The 18,926-nt window shown below is 48.9% G+C and overlaps 2 protein-coding genes across 2 annotated transcripts in view; both read right to left on the bottom strand.

The window, feature by feature from the left end:
- Positions 1-89: 89 nt before the first annotated feature.
- Zbtb24 (zinc finger and BTB domain containing 24) lies at positions 90-14,583 on the bottom strand. Its single transcript, XM_052164283.1, is given in 8 exon segments — positions 90-323; positions 326-1,047; positions 3,649-3,730; positions 8,457-8,540; positions 9,312-9,395; positions 9,856-10,023; positions 12,929-13,908; positions 14,441-14,583. Coding segments are annotated over 7 exon segments (2,247 nt in total). The 5' UTR covers positions 13,878-13,908; positions 14,441-14,583; the 3' UTR covers positions 90-165.
- A 3,427-nt stretch (positions 14,584-18,010) lies between these two features.
- Ak9 (adenylate kinase 9) overlaps positions 18,011-18,926 on the bottom strand; it is a 136,048-nt gene continuing 135,132 nt past the window's right edge. The window contains exon 39 of the mRNA XM_052164535.1: positions 18,011-18,295. Within this exon, the coding sequence (XP_052020495.1) occupies positions 18,093-18,295 (203 nt within the window). The 3' untranslated portion in view covers positions 18,011-18,092. The remainder of the gene's footprint in view (positions 18,296-18,926) is intronic.

Below are 18,926 nucleotides of genomic sequence, written 5' to 3'. Positions count from 1 at the left end.
ATGCTCCCAAAGGAAAACTACCAGTCTTAAAGAGACATAGTATTTAAATGCTAAATATGAGTTGGTATTATAGATAAGACAGCAGGGCAGTGGTGGCACATGCCTTTAATCCCAGCACTTGGGAGGCAGAGGCAGGCAGTTTTCTGAGTTCGAGGCTAGCCTGGTCTACAGAGTGAGTTCCAGGACAGCCAGGGCTATACAGAGAAACCCTGTCTCGAAAAACCAAAAAGAGATAAGGCGGATTCTGCCCTGATAGGAGCCCAGGATAAAGAATGGCTGGGTCACATCTTTAAGGATCTGTAAGATGATGGCCCAAAGGGCCACCCTGCCACTGTTGCTCCAGGGGAAGGTTCCAGCGGAACGGTCAGAGGCGCCTGGGTCAGCTCTGCTCCTGGCCTAGCGGACGGGGGCGGGGTGGCTCTGGCTCCCGCGTCAGCTGCAGGGACTGAGCTGGGTGTCTGCTCTTGGTGAGCGTGGAGATGCTCCAGCGTTTCCTTGGAGAGGGTGATGACATGCACTGGCTCAGTCTGGGAGGACTCCATCTGGCCACCAATCAGACCCAGGCTCTGCATGTGCTCTGCCGGCTCCTGCTGAGCTGTGAGGATCAGGCTGTGGAGCTGCTCCGGCTGCTGTGTGAGCAGGGTGATGTTGGCTGCGGTGTCTGTGGCCCCATTCTGGGAGCCTTCAGCAGCGACGATGCCGACACCCTGGCTGGGCGCGGGCATGAAGCTGATGTTATGCACAGAGTCAGTTACGAGAAGCTCAATCTCCTGCTCTCCTGAGGTGGAGAGCTGGTACGGCTGCAGCTGAAGAATGTTCCGGACCTCATCAGCATTGCTGCCAGAAACACTGCTGGAGTCTGAGGTGTGCTTCTCTTTGCTGTGGATTTTCAAGTGAGCCTTCAAATTGTCTAGGCGAGCAAACTGTAAGCTGCACTCGGGGCAGGAGAAAGGCTTTTTGCCCGTATGTAGGATGCAGTGTCTCCTCTTGGCACTGGAGTCAGAGAAGCATTTGCCACAGATGCTGCAGGAGTACGGCTTTTCTCCTCTGTAGGAAATCACACACAAACACTTGCTTTCTACTTCCTGGTTTACGTAGGCGGAAGTCAAGAGGAATGGAGCAATGGAATGTCAAGTCCTGCACCCGACCCTTGAGTGCTGACTGTCGCTTAAGCCAGTGACTCAATCCATGTCAAAACCTTTAAAATAAACTCTAACTCTGCTGTACACTAAACACACGCAAAACGAAAAACCCTAAAACCCAAACTAGAAGAACACAGGAGTACTGACCAGACTGATTCCTATGTCACATATTCTCCTACCAACTTAGGGACTTGGAGCGAGCCACTTCTATGTGCTTCAGATCCAAGTCTCAAAAAGAAAAATGGGTGAGACTGGAGAGATGGCTCAGTGGTTAAGAGCATGGACTGCTCTTCCAGAGGACCTGGGTTCAATTCCCAGCAACCACATAGTGGCTCACAACCATCTGTAATGGGATCCGATGCCCTCTTCTGGAGTGTCTGAAAACAGCGACAGTGTACTTACATAAATAAAGTAAGTAAATAAATGAAAGGAGTTACAAAGGGGTTAGAAAGGGGCGAGGGCAGGGTGGCAGATGGGACTGGGCTACATGGGCTGAGAGTTGGTAATTTTGTTGTTCCATGTTTCAAATAGCAAAGTGAACATTTTGTACTGCACAGACAGTTCTATTTTGGTTTTAGTTTTTATAGCTTCTTTTTAGACTGTATGTATTATGATTAATACCAATATTAAAAAATTCAAGCAGCTCCTAATTATTTTTGAAGCTTTTAGATATATACCTAAATCCAACCTGGGAGTAATTTTTCTGAAGCATTTGTTCAGAAAACACTTTTTTTATTTTTTGGATGGAATTTTCATATGTAGTTCAGTTTGGCTTCAAACTCGATCCCCCTGCCTCTGCCTAGCAGGTGCTGGGCTTGTAGGCATACACTATCATAATCAACTCCAGATAACAATTTTTTTTTCTTCTTTTGAGACATGGTCTAACTCTGTAGTCTAGGCTAGCCCTGAACTTGTGGGTCACCCTCCTGCTTCTATCTCTCAACTGCTGAGACTTCAAGGGTACCATGCTGACTGATGCTGTGTGGTTGTCTGTCTGTGTTGAGTATGTGGAGGCCAGAGGTTACACTGGTTTTTCCTCTATCACCCGCCACCTTGTTTTTTGAGACAGGGCCTCTCACTGAGCCTGGAACTTGCCATCTAGCTAGACTAGGGTCAGACAACCCCTGGGACCCACCTGCCTGCACTCTCTTACGTGCACACATTGCTACCTCTGGCTTTTACATGGGGGCTGGAGAGCTGAACAAACCCTCAGATAAGTTAGTCACTGAGCCCCCTTCCCAGGCCCTAATAGTTAGTTTTGATTGAAGATGTAAGTTTTAGACTAGCCTCCCTCAATACAAATTAAATAATTGCCGCGGTGGCCCAGTGATGTCTGTAAAAATGATATTTTACAAACAGAGGCGGAAAAGAAATGCCTCCTGGGAAGAACGGAACTCTCTGGAAGCTGTGGAAGCTGATAATCTCACCTGGCAATTTACTGTACTCTCTTACTTTCTGGCTACTTAAGATGAGCCCTTAGTTCCCAAGTAGCAGTTTGCCTTGACTTCCTCCTTTTCTCTCTTCACCGGGATTCCTAAGGCCTGGCTGATAATCTGGTCTTTGAAGTCGACTCACTGACTGCCAACCCCCGTTTTAGAATTTCGGTGCCTTGTCTCACAGTTGTTTACATAATTACTACCTTCCAACCACATGCAGGTTTTTATGGCTGCGCAGATGTATATGAGGATGGCTCGGGCACTCTGGTACTGAAAGCATTGATTTACTCAGGAAGTTTTGTTTCACAAGATAGAAGGCTAAATGTTAGATAAGGATTTCTCACAAGAACTTGTTAAGACCCAGGTGGTATAAGAAACTTCAAACTCTTTGAAGGTTTACTGTAAACTATGAGTGACTCTGTATTCTAATCAGGAAGTTTGATGGCATCTGTAAATTGATCCTCTGTACCTGTTTCTTGAGAAACTTTGTTCCTAATGTTGCATTTCCTTGTACCAAATGGCTATGATAATTGTGCCTGCCCCACTGGCTACATCTTTTGAAATGGTAATACTAACTCTTCCAGTATAAAAATCCTTGCCTTATGGCTCCAAAATACATTCAGTTCAAACCGCCTCTGTGTGTGTGTGTGGTTTGTTCTGTCATCTCAGCCGGACCTGTGCCTTCCTGGACCAGAGGACCCTGGATATCCCTAAGCAGACCCACGGTCGGTAACAAATAATGAAACCAACAGTGCACATTTTATTGGTCAGAGTCAATCCTGCTGACTTTGCCTAAATGAGAAATTTAATTAATGAAAAAATAAAATAAACCACGCATAAAATTCTACCATGGTACCATGGCATACATAGGTCACCCCAGAATACAAGAGTTCAAGGGGGTCACCAAGTGACAAAAATACCTATGAACCTTTACTGCAGAAGCCAGGGGTGGTGGCTTACACCTGTAATCCCAGTGCTCTGGGCGGAGCAGCGAGAGACTGAGGCCAGCGTGCACTAGAGAGCTAAGTCCCGCCTCATCCAAACCCAAACCCAAACCCAAGGCAGCTTACCGGTGGATTCTGATGTGGGTCTGAAGGGAACTCTTTGCAGTGAAAGATTTCCCACAAATTTCACAAGTAAATGGCTTCTCACCTTAAAACAAAGAAATAAAAGAGCAAAGTGTTTATAAATACACAGCCAACATTAAGAAATACTGATCCAAACCACTTTCCTCTCCAGCGGGAAAGGGCGAGGGCAAGCTCTGTGAGTGTGGGAGACGCCCAGCCGGACCCTCTGCACCTCAGCTCCGTGGAGGGGTGTGGCTCCTCCCATGAGAGCTGAGGGAGAAGCTGTTCACAGGAGCAGCAGCACTTGTATCAACCCCTGCGTTTTCTTTCTTAGTATTTATTTATCTTACATACAAGAGTGCTCTATCTGCATGTACACCTGCATACCAGAAGAGGGCATCAGATCCCATTACAGATGGTTGTGAGCCACCACGTGGTGTGGTTGCTGGGATTTGAACTCAGGACCTCTGGAAGAGCAGTCAGTGCTCTTAACCGCTGAGCCATCTCTCCAGCCCACTCCTGCATTTTCTAACACTGACTAACTGGACTCTTGCCCCACTGTGGAACTTCTGGGCTAGGTGCCCCCTCCGAAGGGACTCCTGGGCACTAGGGCTTAGTACTCACACTTGCAGCTGCCTGCTAAAAGTGGGCAGAATCTGACTCTTCCTTCTTGGATTCCAGCAGCCTCCAAATCCTGTGCTTCCTAGCTACACACTGTCACCAAGGCAAACAGTGAGTGTGGCCTTTCCACACCAACAGACCATTTCACAGAGGCAGCAAATGTTCTGCTATCCCCATCTGGAGACAGCAGGCAGAGCTTTAGATTACAACAGGTCATAGTTCTTCATACACCATCCCACCCCACTCCGCACGCACGCACGCACGCACGCACGCACGCTCGCTCGCTCGCTCGCTCGCTCGCTCGCTCACTCACAGAAGAGTCTGCTACTCCCGAAACCCTGCCAAGTGACTGACTTTCCTAGGGATGGTGTAAGACTCACAGGTGCAAATGTGCAAATGCTCAGACCTGTGAGACCGTGAAAGGTGGCCTGGTTCCTGGTTGAGCTAATGTGGGCAGGAGAAGTTTGGAGAAAACCAGCAGCAAGACGCAGGCTCACTAGAGGGCAGCAGGGCGGCTGACTTGGGTGCTCTTTCAGACTATACTGTGCCCAAGCTCCCCCAGGCAGGGGGTGGATGGATGCACCAGCGAGCTGTGTAGTCAGCAAGCTCACGTTATCACTGCAAAGGTGAACACCAGGCGGGCGGGCGGCTTTCTACCAAAGGCGGGGCCTGCTCAGACCTCGGTCAGTTTCCCTGCCCGGGGACACGCTCTATTTGTGTTTCAAATACACAGAAAGGGCAACACCGTTCCCACACTCTCCCGAGTCACCCACCACTTGCTGCTTTCCTGGTTCAGGGCTCTGCGCTGGGAACAAGGCCCATCCTCCCTTCTGTGGCGCCACCATACTGCACTGAGATTCTTAAGGGACACACACAGACTCTGCAGAGTGTGATGCCCTGGGGCTCAGAGCACAGGAAAACTGGAACAAGCAAGATGAGCTCACGCAACGGCAACACCCAGGCATAGAGACTTTGGAAGCTTCGACCCTAACCCAGAGAATGAGGTTGTGTATGAAAAGGAGACTTCCTGAACTTTGTCATGTGACTAAGCAAGACAGTCACATTAGCATGGGAGCTACTTGTAGGATCAGTATTTATCCAACACCATCTAAGCGACACAGATGTTGGGGGTGGAACTGCTCTCTGTACCCCAGAAGTCACAGGACAGCTGCTGGACAGTGACACAGCTGACTGCAGTACCCTAAGCAATGCTCCAACCTCTGCTCTGTTTCTGCGAACACTGCTATCAGGAAAGAGGTGCTAAGGACGGTAGAAAAGCACAGAAGCGGTGCACTTAGAATCCTAGAGTCGGGATGCTAAGGCAGGCAGACCCTGAGTTCTTACAGTGAGAGCCTTTCAAAAGAACAAAACCACAAACAAGTAGCGCCCCCCCCCCCCATCAGTCCTGCCTGGCTTCCCTACACCCCCAAGCCTGACTGCTCCAGGTCGGGAAAAGATGCCGTTAGGAGACCATGAGCCAGTCTCCTCTCCCCCAGCCCCAGCAGCACCGGCTGCCCACTGAGCACGCGGCCTCCACCCTCCTGGGGACAGAGAGCTGCAGCACTGCAGCCCGGCATCTTACCTGGACAGTGTGCACTTGAAGATCTACGAAACAAACGACAGTCTAGGGCTTCAAACAAAGTGTGGCTATGCTGGAAATCTCTGCTCTACATCCTGGTTCAGGGTAGGAAGCGGGCTGCCGATGCCTCCCTCCCAACACCACTGAACTGACTGCTAGAGACAGACAGATCATACAAAGACCCTGTCCTTGAAGAACCCCAATCTTTTGATGGGTTTGGTTTATCCCTGCCCCAGGACCAATGTTTAATTTTGGTTTTGCATTTTACTGAACAAACTCCCTACACACACTGTACTTTCTTCTGAGATGGCTTCACTGTATTATAAATATATGTTATATTTATATGTTATAAAGGAGAGACGGTCTCCGTTCTACCTCCAACACAAGGACTACATCAGTTGGTCCCCTCAGCCCTGGACTGCCCATCTAGTTTCCCAGGGATCCGAGTTCAGGAGGCCTTGTGCACTCCTGAAGCCATGGGTAAGCATGTGACTCACAGCTGGGCCTCACCTCTCCCTGACCTTCAGGCTCACAGATCCACATGCACACGAGACCTATCTCAGACCCACATGCCCAAAAGCCATCTACTGGCTTGCTCCTCCAGATGCCCTCTCCTCTCCCCCGTTTCCCTTGTCCCCCACATCTAATCATGAACAAAGCATGCTGACTCTTCTTAGAATCTTTCCAAAACAGGCTCATCGCTGAGGTTCCCACTGTCACGGCACTAGACCAAGCCCCATGACTGCAGCACCCTAAGGGTCCCTCTGCCTTACGACTCAGCCATACCCTATCACTCCTCTTGGTGAGGCCATCTAACTCTTCTCTGTGGCCTCCAATTAAGGGAATCCTGGGATTGGGGTCTGGGTGGGGATTTCTGAGGCTCTGTCCCAGCTAATTCAGTCACAAGCTCAGGGGTGAAATCAGGACTAGTTTGAGATGTGCAGCTCTGAACCAAGCTCTGCAGCATGGCCTCCTGTGTCCTGCCGTCTGCTCAGCGTAGTAGGAGATCCTTCTCTCAGCATCTCCGCTCCTGCCTCCATCTGAGGACTCTGGACCTGCTGCCCCCACCTAGGAGATTCTCCCCGCATAGCCACATGGTGGCCCACTTCCTACCACATTCCAGTTCCATCCCTGAGACCTTCCCAGGGAAGGGTGCATACATGTGTGCACACAGATATGTATACAACCCCATTTATAATGACAGACAATGGTACTGTAAAATTTAAGAATGCACAAAGCTAACTTTCATAAACCTCACCCCTTACAAGATAATTCCCTATTGCTTAGGTGATACACTCTGCAGAGATTGCTCAGTGATTAAAAGCACTGATTACTCTCCCAAAGGACCCAAGTTCAGTTCTTAGAACCCACATGGCAGCTAACAACTTCTGGTCTCTGTGAGTACTAGATGCATGTGGAGTAGACATACGTGCTGGCCACCTCCGACATAAAATAAATATCAAAAAAACTTTTAAAGAAAAACTCATTGGAATCAGAAATGTAACAGGTTTTTTCTTCAGATTTTAGATCCCCCCTCTCTCACACATTCTCTCTCTCTCTCTCTCTCTCTCTCTCTCTCTTTAGGGAGGAGATCAAGTCCTCACAGAACATTCATCATGTTCCACATAAATTTCCTGGGTAATTTCAGACAGTCCCTTTAGTGTGCCTGAATTCTGACACGAGGAGAGGTGCAGCACATTCCACCGTGGTTGTCACACTGACTCTCAAAAAGTGATTTGGAATATTTTGGGGACTTTGAGTGTTACTGGCCCCAGACACTTGGATAACAATTAATTTGAACTAGCTTTTCTTAGAGTCAGAGAATTACTAAACTGCATTTAAATATCAAAGTCTAAAGAGCTCCAAATTAAACTACTTTTTGTTTGTTTGAGACAAGGTTTCTCTGTGTAGCCCTGGCTGTCCTGAAACTCCCTCTGTAGACCAGGCTGGCCTTGAACTCAGAGATCTGCCTGCCTCTGCCTCCCAAGTGCTCGGATTAAAAATTTACCACCACTGTCTGTCTTAAATGGCATTAATATACATTATTAGTAGACAACTTGACAGAATTGTTAAATAATCCATCTTAATAGACACTGTTCCTAGGAGAAATCTTGCAGGCTTATTTTTTCACACATATGCCTTTCAAAAGGCGCAGACAGGCAGTTTGCCTTCTGTGAAGTTAAACTGAGCACGGCCTTCTTCCTGCCTCAGCGGGAGGGAGGCGGCGATTTAATGCCTGGGGCGTAAGTGCTGGTTCCAGAGGTCAGAGCAGGGGGTTCTGGACCTGTGTCTGCTGTATGTCTCCTTCCCTAACTAGTTAATGTTGTCCCCTTCAGTGCTCAAGTGCCGGAGACTGAGGGAGGCACAGAACCACGCTGACAGACTGTGCTGTGAGAATACGGTCTTCTCTCGTGAGCAGTCCTCATCAGCTCATCTCCCCTGTGTTGACTTAGCACAGACGGACCATTCCCACACAGCAGGAATGAGGCACCTCAACTTTACCTTTGACTTTCGTAAGACTTCTCAAGCTTGCAGCACAGGGCCGTAAGTAAGCACACCGACCCGGGGCCGAGGGCATCGAGTGCACTGAGGGCTGAGCGGCGCAGCGTACCTGTGTGCGTCCGCAGATGCTTCTTTAGCTGGGACACATCCATAAACTTTCGATGGCAGTGGTTGCATTCAGGTAGTGAGTGGCCTTGCCGCAAGGAGAAAAACAGTGTCAGTGCGTGTATGCTCTCCCTGCACTGCTTCAGTGATGTGTGTTAAAGCACTCCCTGAAAAATAATCGCTTTAGAGATGGCTTTAACAACACACTTTATCACCCGAGAGCTAGCTGTTCCCGACCCTTCGGATACCCTTCTCTTCAGACACTGCTAGGACTGTCCACCTGCACGTCAAAGGTTTCTCCCCAACTCCCTTCGATTCTTATCAGTTAGCAGGAAGGAGAACAGGACATTTAGCAGACCAGAAGCCACCGGTGAGACATGTCTTTCCAGGTGCCACTAACAACAGCCAATCAACTGAAGCCTTTTGGGCAAGCAGCACTTTTGGATACAGCAATTCTGTGGTGGCTTTATATATGGTTTCAAAATTACAGTGCAAACATGAAATTGAATCTTATGGTAGTGCAGAGTAACATGACACCCTTTAACTTTTTTCTGGAGAAAGTCGCAGGCATCCCAGGCAGGCCTTAATCCTGAGGATGGTTTTGAACTTCTAATCCTCTTGTCTCTACCTCTCAAGTGCCAGGGTAACAGATGTGTGCTCCCATGCCTAGCTGCCCGAGGCAGTAGGGACTGAACCCAGGGCTTCATTCACCCTATTCAATGAGCTGCCGCCTGTCTGTCTTTTCAAACTCTTCCTTCACTCTCTATGATGAACCCACTGGTTCACAAATACTTTGTATCTGCATTTCCCCCAACAGGGGAGTTTTTTTTTTTTTTTCCTCACCTTATTGATATCGTACCTGTATGGACTCGATAATGGCTCTTTAGCTGTCTTTTCTGGCTGAAATATTTTCCACACTGGTCACAGGTAAAAGACTTCTGTCCTGCCAAGTGAAAAATTAAACTTAAACCATGCCAACAAACCGAAGAGAACTGGAATGGTAATAAGGCAAGCAACACAATGCCCACGTTCCCATCTTCTATGACTGACGTATCTGTCTGCACACCCACAAGAAGGCTGGCGGGAATGTGGAGAACTACGCAAGACAATAGGGAGTAGAGGAGACTGGGGGGGCTTCAATGGTCCCAAAGGAATACAAGGAGAATTCTAAACTCTAGCAACTTAAGCAAAACATTTAAATGCACACTGCACAGTAGCAGTCAGTGAAAAGCTCTGGCTGAAGGCTGGGGCTGTTCAGAGCAGCACATCAGCAGATCCACATTCCTGTCTTTCAGTGACACCTTGTGGTAAATGACACCAAGCTGAGAAGACACCATTAAATGCCAGACATGCCCACCGCGGGAAGAGGGAACCTGGTGGCCCTCTAGTGTAAGCCCTGTTACCTGAGTGCAGGCTCATGTGCTCTAGCAGGGAGTGCTTGGTGGTCAGCGCCTTGCTGCACACGGTGCAGGTGTACGGCCGCTCCCCCGTATGCATCCGGGTGTGGACCTGCAAGGAGTGCTTCTGAGCGAACCCCTTTCCACACTCATTGCATTTGAAGGGTCGCTCCCCTGCAATCAGACCCAAGAAGCACGGTGTAAACAAGACCTGCGCATTGTTCTCTTCCTCCTAAATAAAGATATACAGTACCAAATCATTTATGTTAAATACTTAGGGCAAACATTCCAAGTCCAGCTGATAGGTGAGCTATCAGTAATAAAAGTCTAGAAGGTGGAACAGATGAGATCAAAGCTGACAGGTGACAGCCACGAGACACAGCCTAATTTGTAAGACATGGCCTCTGAGGTTTCATATGGCCCCACTCAGGGAGCGGGTAAAGGACCAGGGAAGGTCAATACCTACCTATACTCATTTTTCCATTCCACACAACAACAAGATAAATGTCTCCCTACCACCAAAGGGAAATAGAAACTGTTCTCTGAAGAGAATACCTGGGCAGCTGAGTGGCACCACCCCAGGAAGGAGAAGTCAAAGTCTCTCTGGGGGTAAGGAGAGCCTTGTTCCTTAGCTGTGGCAGGCAGGCCTGGCACCTCTAGGTCAGAGAGTAGAAGGAGGCACAGACGCCCAAGCAGGCATCAGTGACAAGGAAGTGGGGTCCACCCCATCCTGCCAGTGCCACCACTGCTTTGCAGGCTGTCTTCATACCCACAGAAATGCCAAGAGCTTCTAGTGCCCTGATCGTGCACATGATTAAATGAGTGTTATAAAAATATCACTGCATTTGGGGCTGGAGAGACAGCTCTGCTCTTACAGAGCCCTTGTGCTCCCGGCACCAAGAGGGCGATACCCAACCACCTGTAAGTCCAGTTCCAGGCCATCTGACACTCCCTTCTGGCCTCTCTGGGTACCAGGCGTACAGATGGTACACACACATACACATATACATACATGCAGGCAAACACTCATACACATAAAATAAAAAGAGAGAAATCTTCAGAGTCAAGGAAAGCCTCTAATAGTGAAGACAGACCCCTGGACAGGAAGAATGGTTCTTTGTAGAAAAGACCAAGTACACGGGGCATGGTGGCACTTGTCTGAAATACCAGCGTTTGGGGGAGGGGGGTCAGACTGCTACATACTGAGATCATGTCTCAAACAGAAACAAAAGTAGATTGGGGTTGGGGATTTAGTTCAGGTGTCAAGCACTTGTCCAAGGAAGTACAAGGCCCTGGGATGGGGTTATAGAAAGATTTCAGGTTTTTTAAAAAAAGGCAGAAATGGCAAACCCAGAGGCGGATAAGTACAGTGACAATCCCCCAGATGATGCACATGAGGAAGCTCCAGGCTGGGTCAGGGAACTCAGGTAGCAGTAGTTCTGGGCAGGAGGAAAAGCAACGCAGGGTAAAGAGTGTGTGAAGCAAGGGAACACAGGCTTCTGGGGTGGGAGTTTTCTGACGGACCCGATACATTCCAATGGAAGGCAACCCACAGTCTAAGGCTGACTGCAAACATGTAGAACCCAAGAGGGATAAAGGGAAGATTCTACACACTGTTGTCCCTTAATTAAGTTTTACTGAATATAATGTTTTAAGTTAGGCACAACTTAGGTAAAAATAGCTAAAAAGCAATCTAGCATTAGAACCCATTAGTTACAGAGCCCCATTAGAAAATAAAATAGAACTCACTACATGTATTTGAGATTTTGTTCTGTTCAAAGTCTCATAAATGAAGTTTTCAACATACATTATCTCTGGGGGGCTTTCTTTCCTCAGCTAGCCTCTCATGTATCCCAGGCATGTGTGCGCCAAGGACAACACTCAGCTTCGCCACCTTGCCCAGTTTCTGAGGGAGTGAAGCCTCTGGACATACAAGGCAAGCACTCTCACCTGACCTACATCCCTGGGACCTTCCAACATGGATAATCCAGAGGAGGGGATCAGAAGCCTGGGTGTGGGACACAGGAAGCTGTAGCTCTTCAGGTGGTTGTGATGTGTACACAGAGTCACACGACAGCAAGAGGACGGATAGAGGAAAGTTAAAACTCTAGCCCTTATACTTAGGCTTGTAAGAGACGATCACAACCTGACCTGACCTGAAACGGGGTGAACTGAACAGTTGAAGAAAGGGCTCAAGGGTTCCCAGTAGAGATACACTGTCTAATATGGTAGCCACCACACATATGCGGTTATTAAAACTTACGTTAACTGAAACAGAATTAAATTCAGTTTCTCAATCTAGCTAGCAATAATCGGGATGATAAAACTTCTCTGTCAGGCTGGAGAGATGGCTCAGCGGTTAAGAGCAATGAGTGCTCTTCCAAAGGTCCTGAGTTCAATTCCCAGCAACTGCATGGTGGCTCACAACCATCCATAACAAGATCTGACGCCCTCTTCTGGAGTGTCTGAAGACAGGGACAGTGTACTCATAAATAATAAATAAATAAATCTTAAAAAACAAACCCTTGTCTGTCAGGCCGGGGATGCACTCAGTTGTACACTGCTTGGCTGGCACACACACATGTCCTGGGTTCCATGCCCCGTACTGTGAGAGGAAAAAGGACTGTGTGTGGTTGTTGGCTACCACAGCTGCCACATGGAGAGGAGAAAGCGTTTCAATCACAAGGGGACGAATGGCCAATGCTGAGTCAGAGACACCCAGAAGGAGAAGATATTTACAAGATGGCTAGACTAAAAAGATGTCCACAGAACAGAGCACGAGAATGCTTCTGCCAAGATGAGGAATAGCCACGAATCAAAAAGCAGGAGCTGCTTGATAACTTGGTAAGAAAAACCCAAGGGCTCTGAATCAGACTTGAAGGGTCACGGGTGAGGCTGCACACACCAGACCATCTCCTCGTCTGTAAGCCGGAGACATTACCTACGGTGGGGTTGCTACGGACCTAAACACAATACAAAGGCTTCATTGCCATGCCTACCAAGCAGAAACTGAACAATAAATCACAACCACAATTCCAAATTCCCCAACCAAGCACCAAGTTTGGAAAGCGCAGTTTACCAGTGTGGCGTCTCTGGTGGATTGCTAAGAAGTGGTTATATTTAAAGACTCTGTCGCAGTCTTTACACCGGGCCTCGGGGCCGCTGGGGCCCCTTTTTCTCCCACAAATCCTCTTGGCAGTACTGTGGTCATCTTCATCTCCAGTAAGTTTGTAATCTTTAAGCTTGACAGACCTGCGAATCCTCCGCTTGCTGTACCTGCTCTGGGCATCCTGTCCATCCCGAGCCTTGGGGTCAAAGTTCTCGTCCTTTTCGGCGGGCATCTCCTCCACTGCTCCGGGCTCGCCGGCAGGCTCGCATTCCTTTTCTTTTGAAGCTTGTTCGTTCAACTTGACACTGTCTTCCTCTTTGAACACAAAGTTTTGCCTATTCTGAACCGAATTGTTCACTCTTAGCTGCATCTCCCCCTCTGCCGCTAGTTCTGATTTCCCTTCCTGCAAACTGCTGGCTTTTCTTGGCCTCCCCCGTTTCCGTTTCAGAGGATCATTCTTCTTATTGGAAATAACGACCACTGGCGTCCCAGTGCAGTTCAAAGCCGGTGGTTTTGGGGAGCTATGGTTATTCTGAAAGTCTGTGTACGCCTTTACCAGGTCGTAGACTTTTAAGAACTGAGCAGTAGCCAGAATTTGTTCTGTCGTTTTCTCACTGGCATGTAGATAGCCTGTATAGATAAATTCCAGCAGGATACCAAAGGTGTCTGCGACCATGCCTTCCAGCATATAGATGGACTGGCCAATCTCGCCCTCTTCCGCAAACATCATTGAGAAATACTCGCTACTGGCGGCCAGTAAGGCTTTATGGGCTCGGAAATGCACATTCTCCACGATTAAAGTAATATCACAAAGAAAGCCCTTCTTCCTCTGATCCTCAAGACTGGCCAGGACAGCGTCACTGTGAGTGTCTGAGTGTACAATAAGCTGCCCAGAAGGCTCTGGGGTTGTGTCAGCCATTTTCTCCAGAAGCCTCTGAAGAGGCTTAAATCTGAAATAAGAAAACAATGTTTATTTAGGAAGAAGCACTGTCTAACAAGACTTGTGTTCCAGCTGTCACAAATCAGTTTTGACATTACCACCTTCTCAAATCTACTTAGAAAGCCAAGCCTTGGGTTCCTCTCCTTGTAGCTGCTACTCCGCTGGATGGCTCCTCAGTATCCACAGAACCTCTTACAGTCTGGAATTTCCTCTGGAAATTACAGAACGGGATCGAAAGTCTGCACAGCCCTCCCTTCCATTAACTTTGTAATTAAACTTTCAAAGTGTGGCGGCACAATGTTGGAGTCGGGGCTAAGTCGCCTCGACGCCACACATGAATAGCTGTTTCGTCTGTGGGAACAGATAATGAGAAATATGGGAACGAACCCACGCAAGGGAGATCTGCGGTGAAATCACGCACGGGTGCAGAGGCCCCGCTCCGAGCAGCAGCGCCCGGAGCTCCGTCCCAGGCCCGGGGCCTGGCTCCCGCGGGCGTTCCAAGGCCCAAAGCCCCGGGCCGAGCCCACCGGCCGCGGACCTACCTGTCAGGGCCGCCCGGCGGGGTCCTGCTACGGTCAGTCCACCCGGCTGCTCAGAGGGCACTAACCGGGCCCGTCACCGATCCCCGCCCCCGCCGCCACTACGCTCCAGCTCCGGACGCCGCGGCTGTCAACCCGGAAGCGCGCACAAGAGGCCGCCGGATCACGTGACTGCATAGCCCCGCCCCCGGGGGCGGGCTTTGCTGCGGAATCCGGAAAGGGACGGTCTGCTGCGGAAACCTGCCAATCTGCGGAAATTTCTCTCCGGTTACACAGCGGTCTCTCCGTAGAGAGCTCAGTAGACCTCAAATCCGCTGGGTAGACGTTGAGGTTAAGAATAGTGGTGGCTTCGATCGTTATCACACACCCCTCATTAGCAGATATTTACCTCCCGAGTGAGGCTCTCCTCTGCCTCCCTTTCCTCCCCAGTTGCTCATCCACAGCGTCCTTTTTATGCATAAAATGGAGGGGTTAACACCCGTGCCCACCAGGTAGGGTTAGAATGGCCATTGCAAGTGTTTGGCTTGGCTACTGTGACTGAAGTGACCGCTGTTTTTATTTAGATTTCCGGCACTTCTAAGAGAGTACTGAGGGTTTCAGTTGTCTCAGGGCAGTGTTGTTCCCTCTGAGACCAAGGGGTATGTATGGGAGAGTTGTCTAAATAAAAACCCGGGCAGCATGTTTTGTGGCGCTCCTGTGTTCTGGATTGATGCTCCTAAGACTCACTCAGATTCGTTCCCGACCTACTTACAACCGTGCCAGCAGCTTCCGCTCAGCGGTTATTCTCTTGTACCTAATTGCTTCTACTCCGTCCACTAACAGATTCTAAATTCGCCATTTATATTGTCCATGATTTGAAAACTAAAGATGGAATTACCAGCCAGACTCCTTCTTACTGATTTTTATAAAAAGCAGCTCAGATCACACAGGTCCTCTCTCTGAGGTTTTCCCTTTACCTGGAGCTGCCTCTAAATCCTTCAGATTTGTGGGCATCCGAGTGGGATTTCTGCACTCCAGATGGGACAGGGGTGGTTGTAGGGTTGAGGATTTTGCTCAGTGATAAAGCCATGGGTTCTGCCCTCAGCTCCAAGAAGGAGGGAGGGAGGGAGGGAGGAAGGGAGAGAGAGATAGAGAGAGAGAGAGAGAGAGAGAGAGAGAGAGAGAGAGAGAGAAGGAACAAGGTTCAGTCTTTCGACTTAGCTTTCACATAGGCTTTTGTTTGGTTTTGTTCGGTTTTCTGCTGAAAGAATTGCAGTAAAAACCCCTCAGAGCCATAACTAGATCAATTTACCAAAAAATCTGGTATTTAAATGAGAAGCTGGTTATCAGTAATAGTGTCACTAGGAGCTGCCACTGGGAACCAGTCTTGAGGAAGATTGCCCTGGTTGGATAAAAAGACTGAGGTGGCCAAACCGAATGTGAGATGCCTGGGGCTAGATAACTCTGTAAAGATAAGGTTAATAAAATGAAAACTAACAAAATTTAAAATGCTCAAAATATTTATTACTTTGAATTTTGCAGAATTTAAAGTGTCAGCTCATAGCTAGAATCTAGACTATTGAAGATATTGATAGTAATATCATATACACTTTTATGAGTAAGATTGCTTATAGCGGAAATAGTGAAATAATCCAGAATTTTTCCTCTCTTTTTCATATCTTACCCCTTCCCACCTTGGAAGGCTGAAAAAGAAAAGAGAGGGAGAGGAGGAGGAGAGGGGGAAGAGAGGGAGATCAAGGACTTTTTCTTCAGAGCCTCCTGTCTCCTGGCCTCCGGAAGGATTGGGTCTGTAGAGAGATTGACAGGAGGAAGGGGAAGGTTCGTCGTTAGCTGGCAGATGACGGTTAGTGGAAATCCTCTGTGGCAATGAAGGGTAACAACCTCTGTGAGGCCTGGGATGGTTGGCTGACATCTGCTGAAGCAGCTGTAGTCCAAAGCCCCTCATAACTTCTGGGACTTGAGAGGAAGAAAAGGACTACTGCACGGCCTTACAGGCCCCACCTTCTCCTCCTCCTCCCCACTCTCTGTCCGCTCCTCCCCTCCTCCTCCCCCTCCTCCTCCCCCTCCCCTCCCCTCCTCCTCTTCCTCCTCCCCCTCCTCCTCCTCCTCCCCCTCCTCCTCCTCCTTCCCCCTCTCCCTCCTCCTCCCCCTCCTCCTCCTTCCCCCTCCTCCTCCTCCTCCCCCTTCTCCTCCTCCTTCCCCCTCCTCCTCCTCCTCCCCCTCCTCCTCCCCCCTCTTCCTCCTCCCCTCTCCTCTTCCTCCCCCCCTTTCTCCTCCTCCCCCTCCTCCTCATCCCCCCTTCCTCCTCCTCCTCCTCCCCCCTCCTCTTCCTCCCCCCTCTTTCTCCTCCTCCCCCTCCTCCTCCTTCTTCCCCCTTCCTCCTCCTCCTCCTCCTCCCCCCTCTTTCTCCTCCTCCTCCCCCTCCTCCTCTTCCTCCTTCCTCCTCTTCCTCCTCCTCCCCCCCCTCCTCCTCCTCCTCCTCACTAATCCATTAGTGCTCTTGTTTCAGGCCCCTATCCTTTGCACTACACCCAAGTGCTATGTATTAGCCTTGAAAAAAAAATCGAACTCAGTCTGGGAGAGCTCCTGATAATATGCACAATATGCATAGGTTTGATGTGCTTGGGATGCCTTTTTCCCTGGTTAAAAATGTTCAATTTTGATTTTTTTTCCAATTTCACCTGTCTAGATTATGATACGTCATTTAATTTGGATGTTACTCCCTGGAGAGAATTGCTTTCCGAACTACCCCCAAATTGTTTGGAGATGTCTCTCTCTCTCTCTCTCTCTCTCTCTCTCTCTCTCTCTCTCTCTCTCTCTCCTCAGTTCTTCATTTATAAAAGCAGAAAACCAAACCAGACCAGAAACATAATCCCCAGTTATATACTTGATAGACTTTTTGTTTGTTTTTTTCGAGACAGGATTTCTCTGCGTAGCCCTGGCTGTCCTGGAACTCACTCTGTAGACCAGGCTGGCCTCGAACTCAGAAATCCACCTGCCTCTGCCTCCCAAGTGCTGGGATTACAGGCGCGCACTGCCACGCCCGGCCTATACTTGATATTCTGTGTTTGAATTTCCTCCTCTTCACCTCCAGTGTATGAAATTTTAATACATTTAGTCCTCCCTGTCTCCTCTTCTCTGAGACGGAGGACCCCCTCCCCCCGTGCGCCCCCTGCCCTGGCACACAAGTCTCTGCAGGGCTAGCACTGGAACACACATTTAATCTCAGCACTGCAGAGGCAGAGTCCGGTGGAGCTCTGTGAGTTTGAGGCCAGCCTGGTCTACCTAGTGAGTTCCAGGATGACCTGGGCTGTGTAGAGAGACCCAGGCCTCTTAACCTGGGCTCCCCGAAAAAGAAAAGAAAAAAAAAGCAAAAGAAATTTAGTACACATTTTTACTATTTCAATGGAATGCCTATTTTGTGGGAGCATCAAATTCGGGGGCGGGGTGGGGAAAGGAATAGCGTTGAGAGCTGTATGAAGGCTCAGAGGGTGGGCCTTCCTGGCTAGGCCTTTGAGTCCATCTGAGGCTCAGTGACTACGCAACATCAGGCAGGAGGGAAATCCACTTCGGAAAATGCAGGGTTGAAGTTGTGCTTCATCTGCCTCTCTCCCTCGGAGACATCTGGGATTTGGATCTCTGTAACCCAAGCAAGCTACCCAGTAACGGGGTCTATGTGTTTCAAGGACAAAAACGTCTGCATCTTATGATCGAAGTCGATGGCTCTGAACTGAGGCTCCTTGTACTTCCGGGTCATCTTGGAACTGAGGTACGTTATGAGTTCACACCTTTCCACAAACTGCTCCATCTTCTTCTTATATTTTTTTCTTGAATATTCAGAACCCTTGGGATTAAACGCTGTAGAGAATGTCACAGAGTTGTGAATGTTTTCTGATAGGCGGTTAGTAAGCCATGCCACAGAGGAGAACTTCATGTGTAACTAGACCACACCCAGCTAAGGGGGAGATAGGTGGTCCCTTCCCACAGAGGTTAGAGGGCTGTCTATCTCAGATCATCATTTCCTGGGTTCACTTTTCTCAGTGGCGTAGAGTTTTGAGTGCTGACTATATTATTACCCCGTTTTATTTTTTACATTATTAATTTTATGGTGTTAGGGATTGAACCTAGGCCTTCACGTATGCTAGGCAAGTTCTCTACCAGGGAACTACATCCCCAGAACTCTGCATTCGTTTGACATAAGGTCTCATTGTGTAGTCTTGGCTGGCCTGGAACTTGCTCTGTAGACCAGGCTCCCTTGAACTCACAAAAGATGTGCCTGTCTCTGCCTGCCAAATATTACCATGCCTGGCTTCGAGTTTTGTTTTTGAGACAGAGTTTTCCTGAGTTGCGTGGGCTGTGCTAGAGCCGACTCCACAGCCCAGGCAGGCTCTGATCTTACGAAACCTCCTCAGCCTCCTGCTGGGCTTTTACAGGCCTGCACCACCCGGTCCAGGGCGAAGTCCTTGATTTAAAAACTAGGGATTTCATT

This window comes from Apodemus sylvaticus, chromosome 19, assembly GCF_947179515.1.
Source record: "Apodemus sylvaticus chromosome 19, mApoSyl1.1, whole genome shotgun sequence".
Lineage (NCBI taxonomy): Eukaryota > Metazoa > Chordata > Mammalia > Rodentia > Muridae > Apodemus > Apodemus sylvaticus.
The sequence above is the reverse complement of the archived record's forward strand: the minus strand, read 5'-3'. Positions and strand labels throughout refer to the sequence as shown.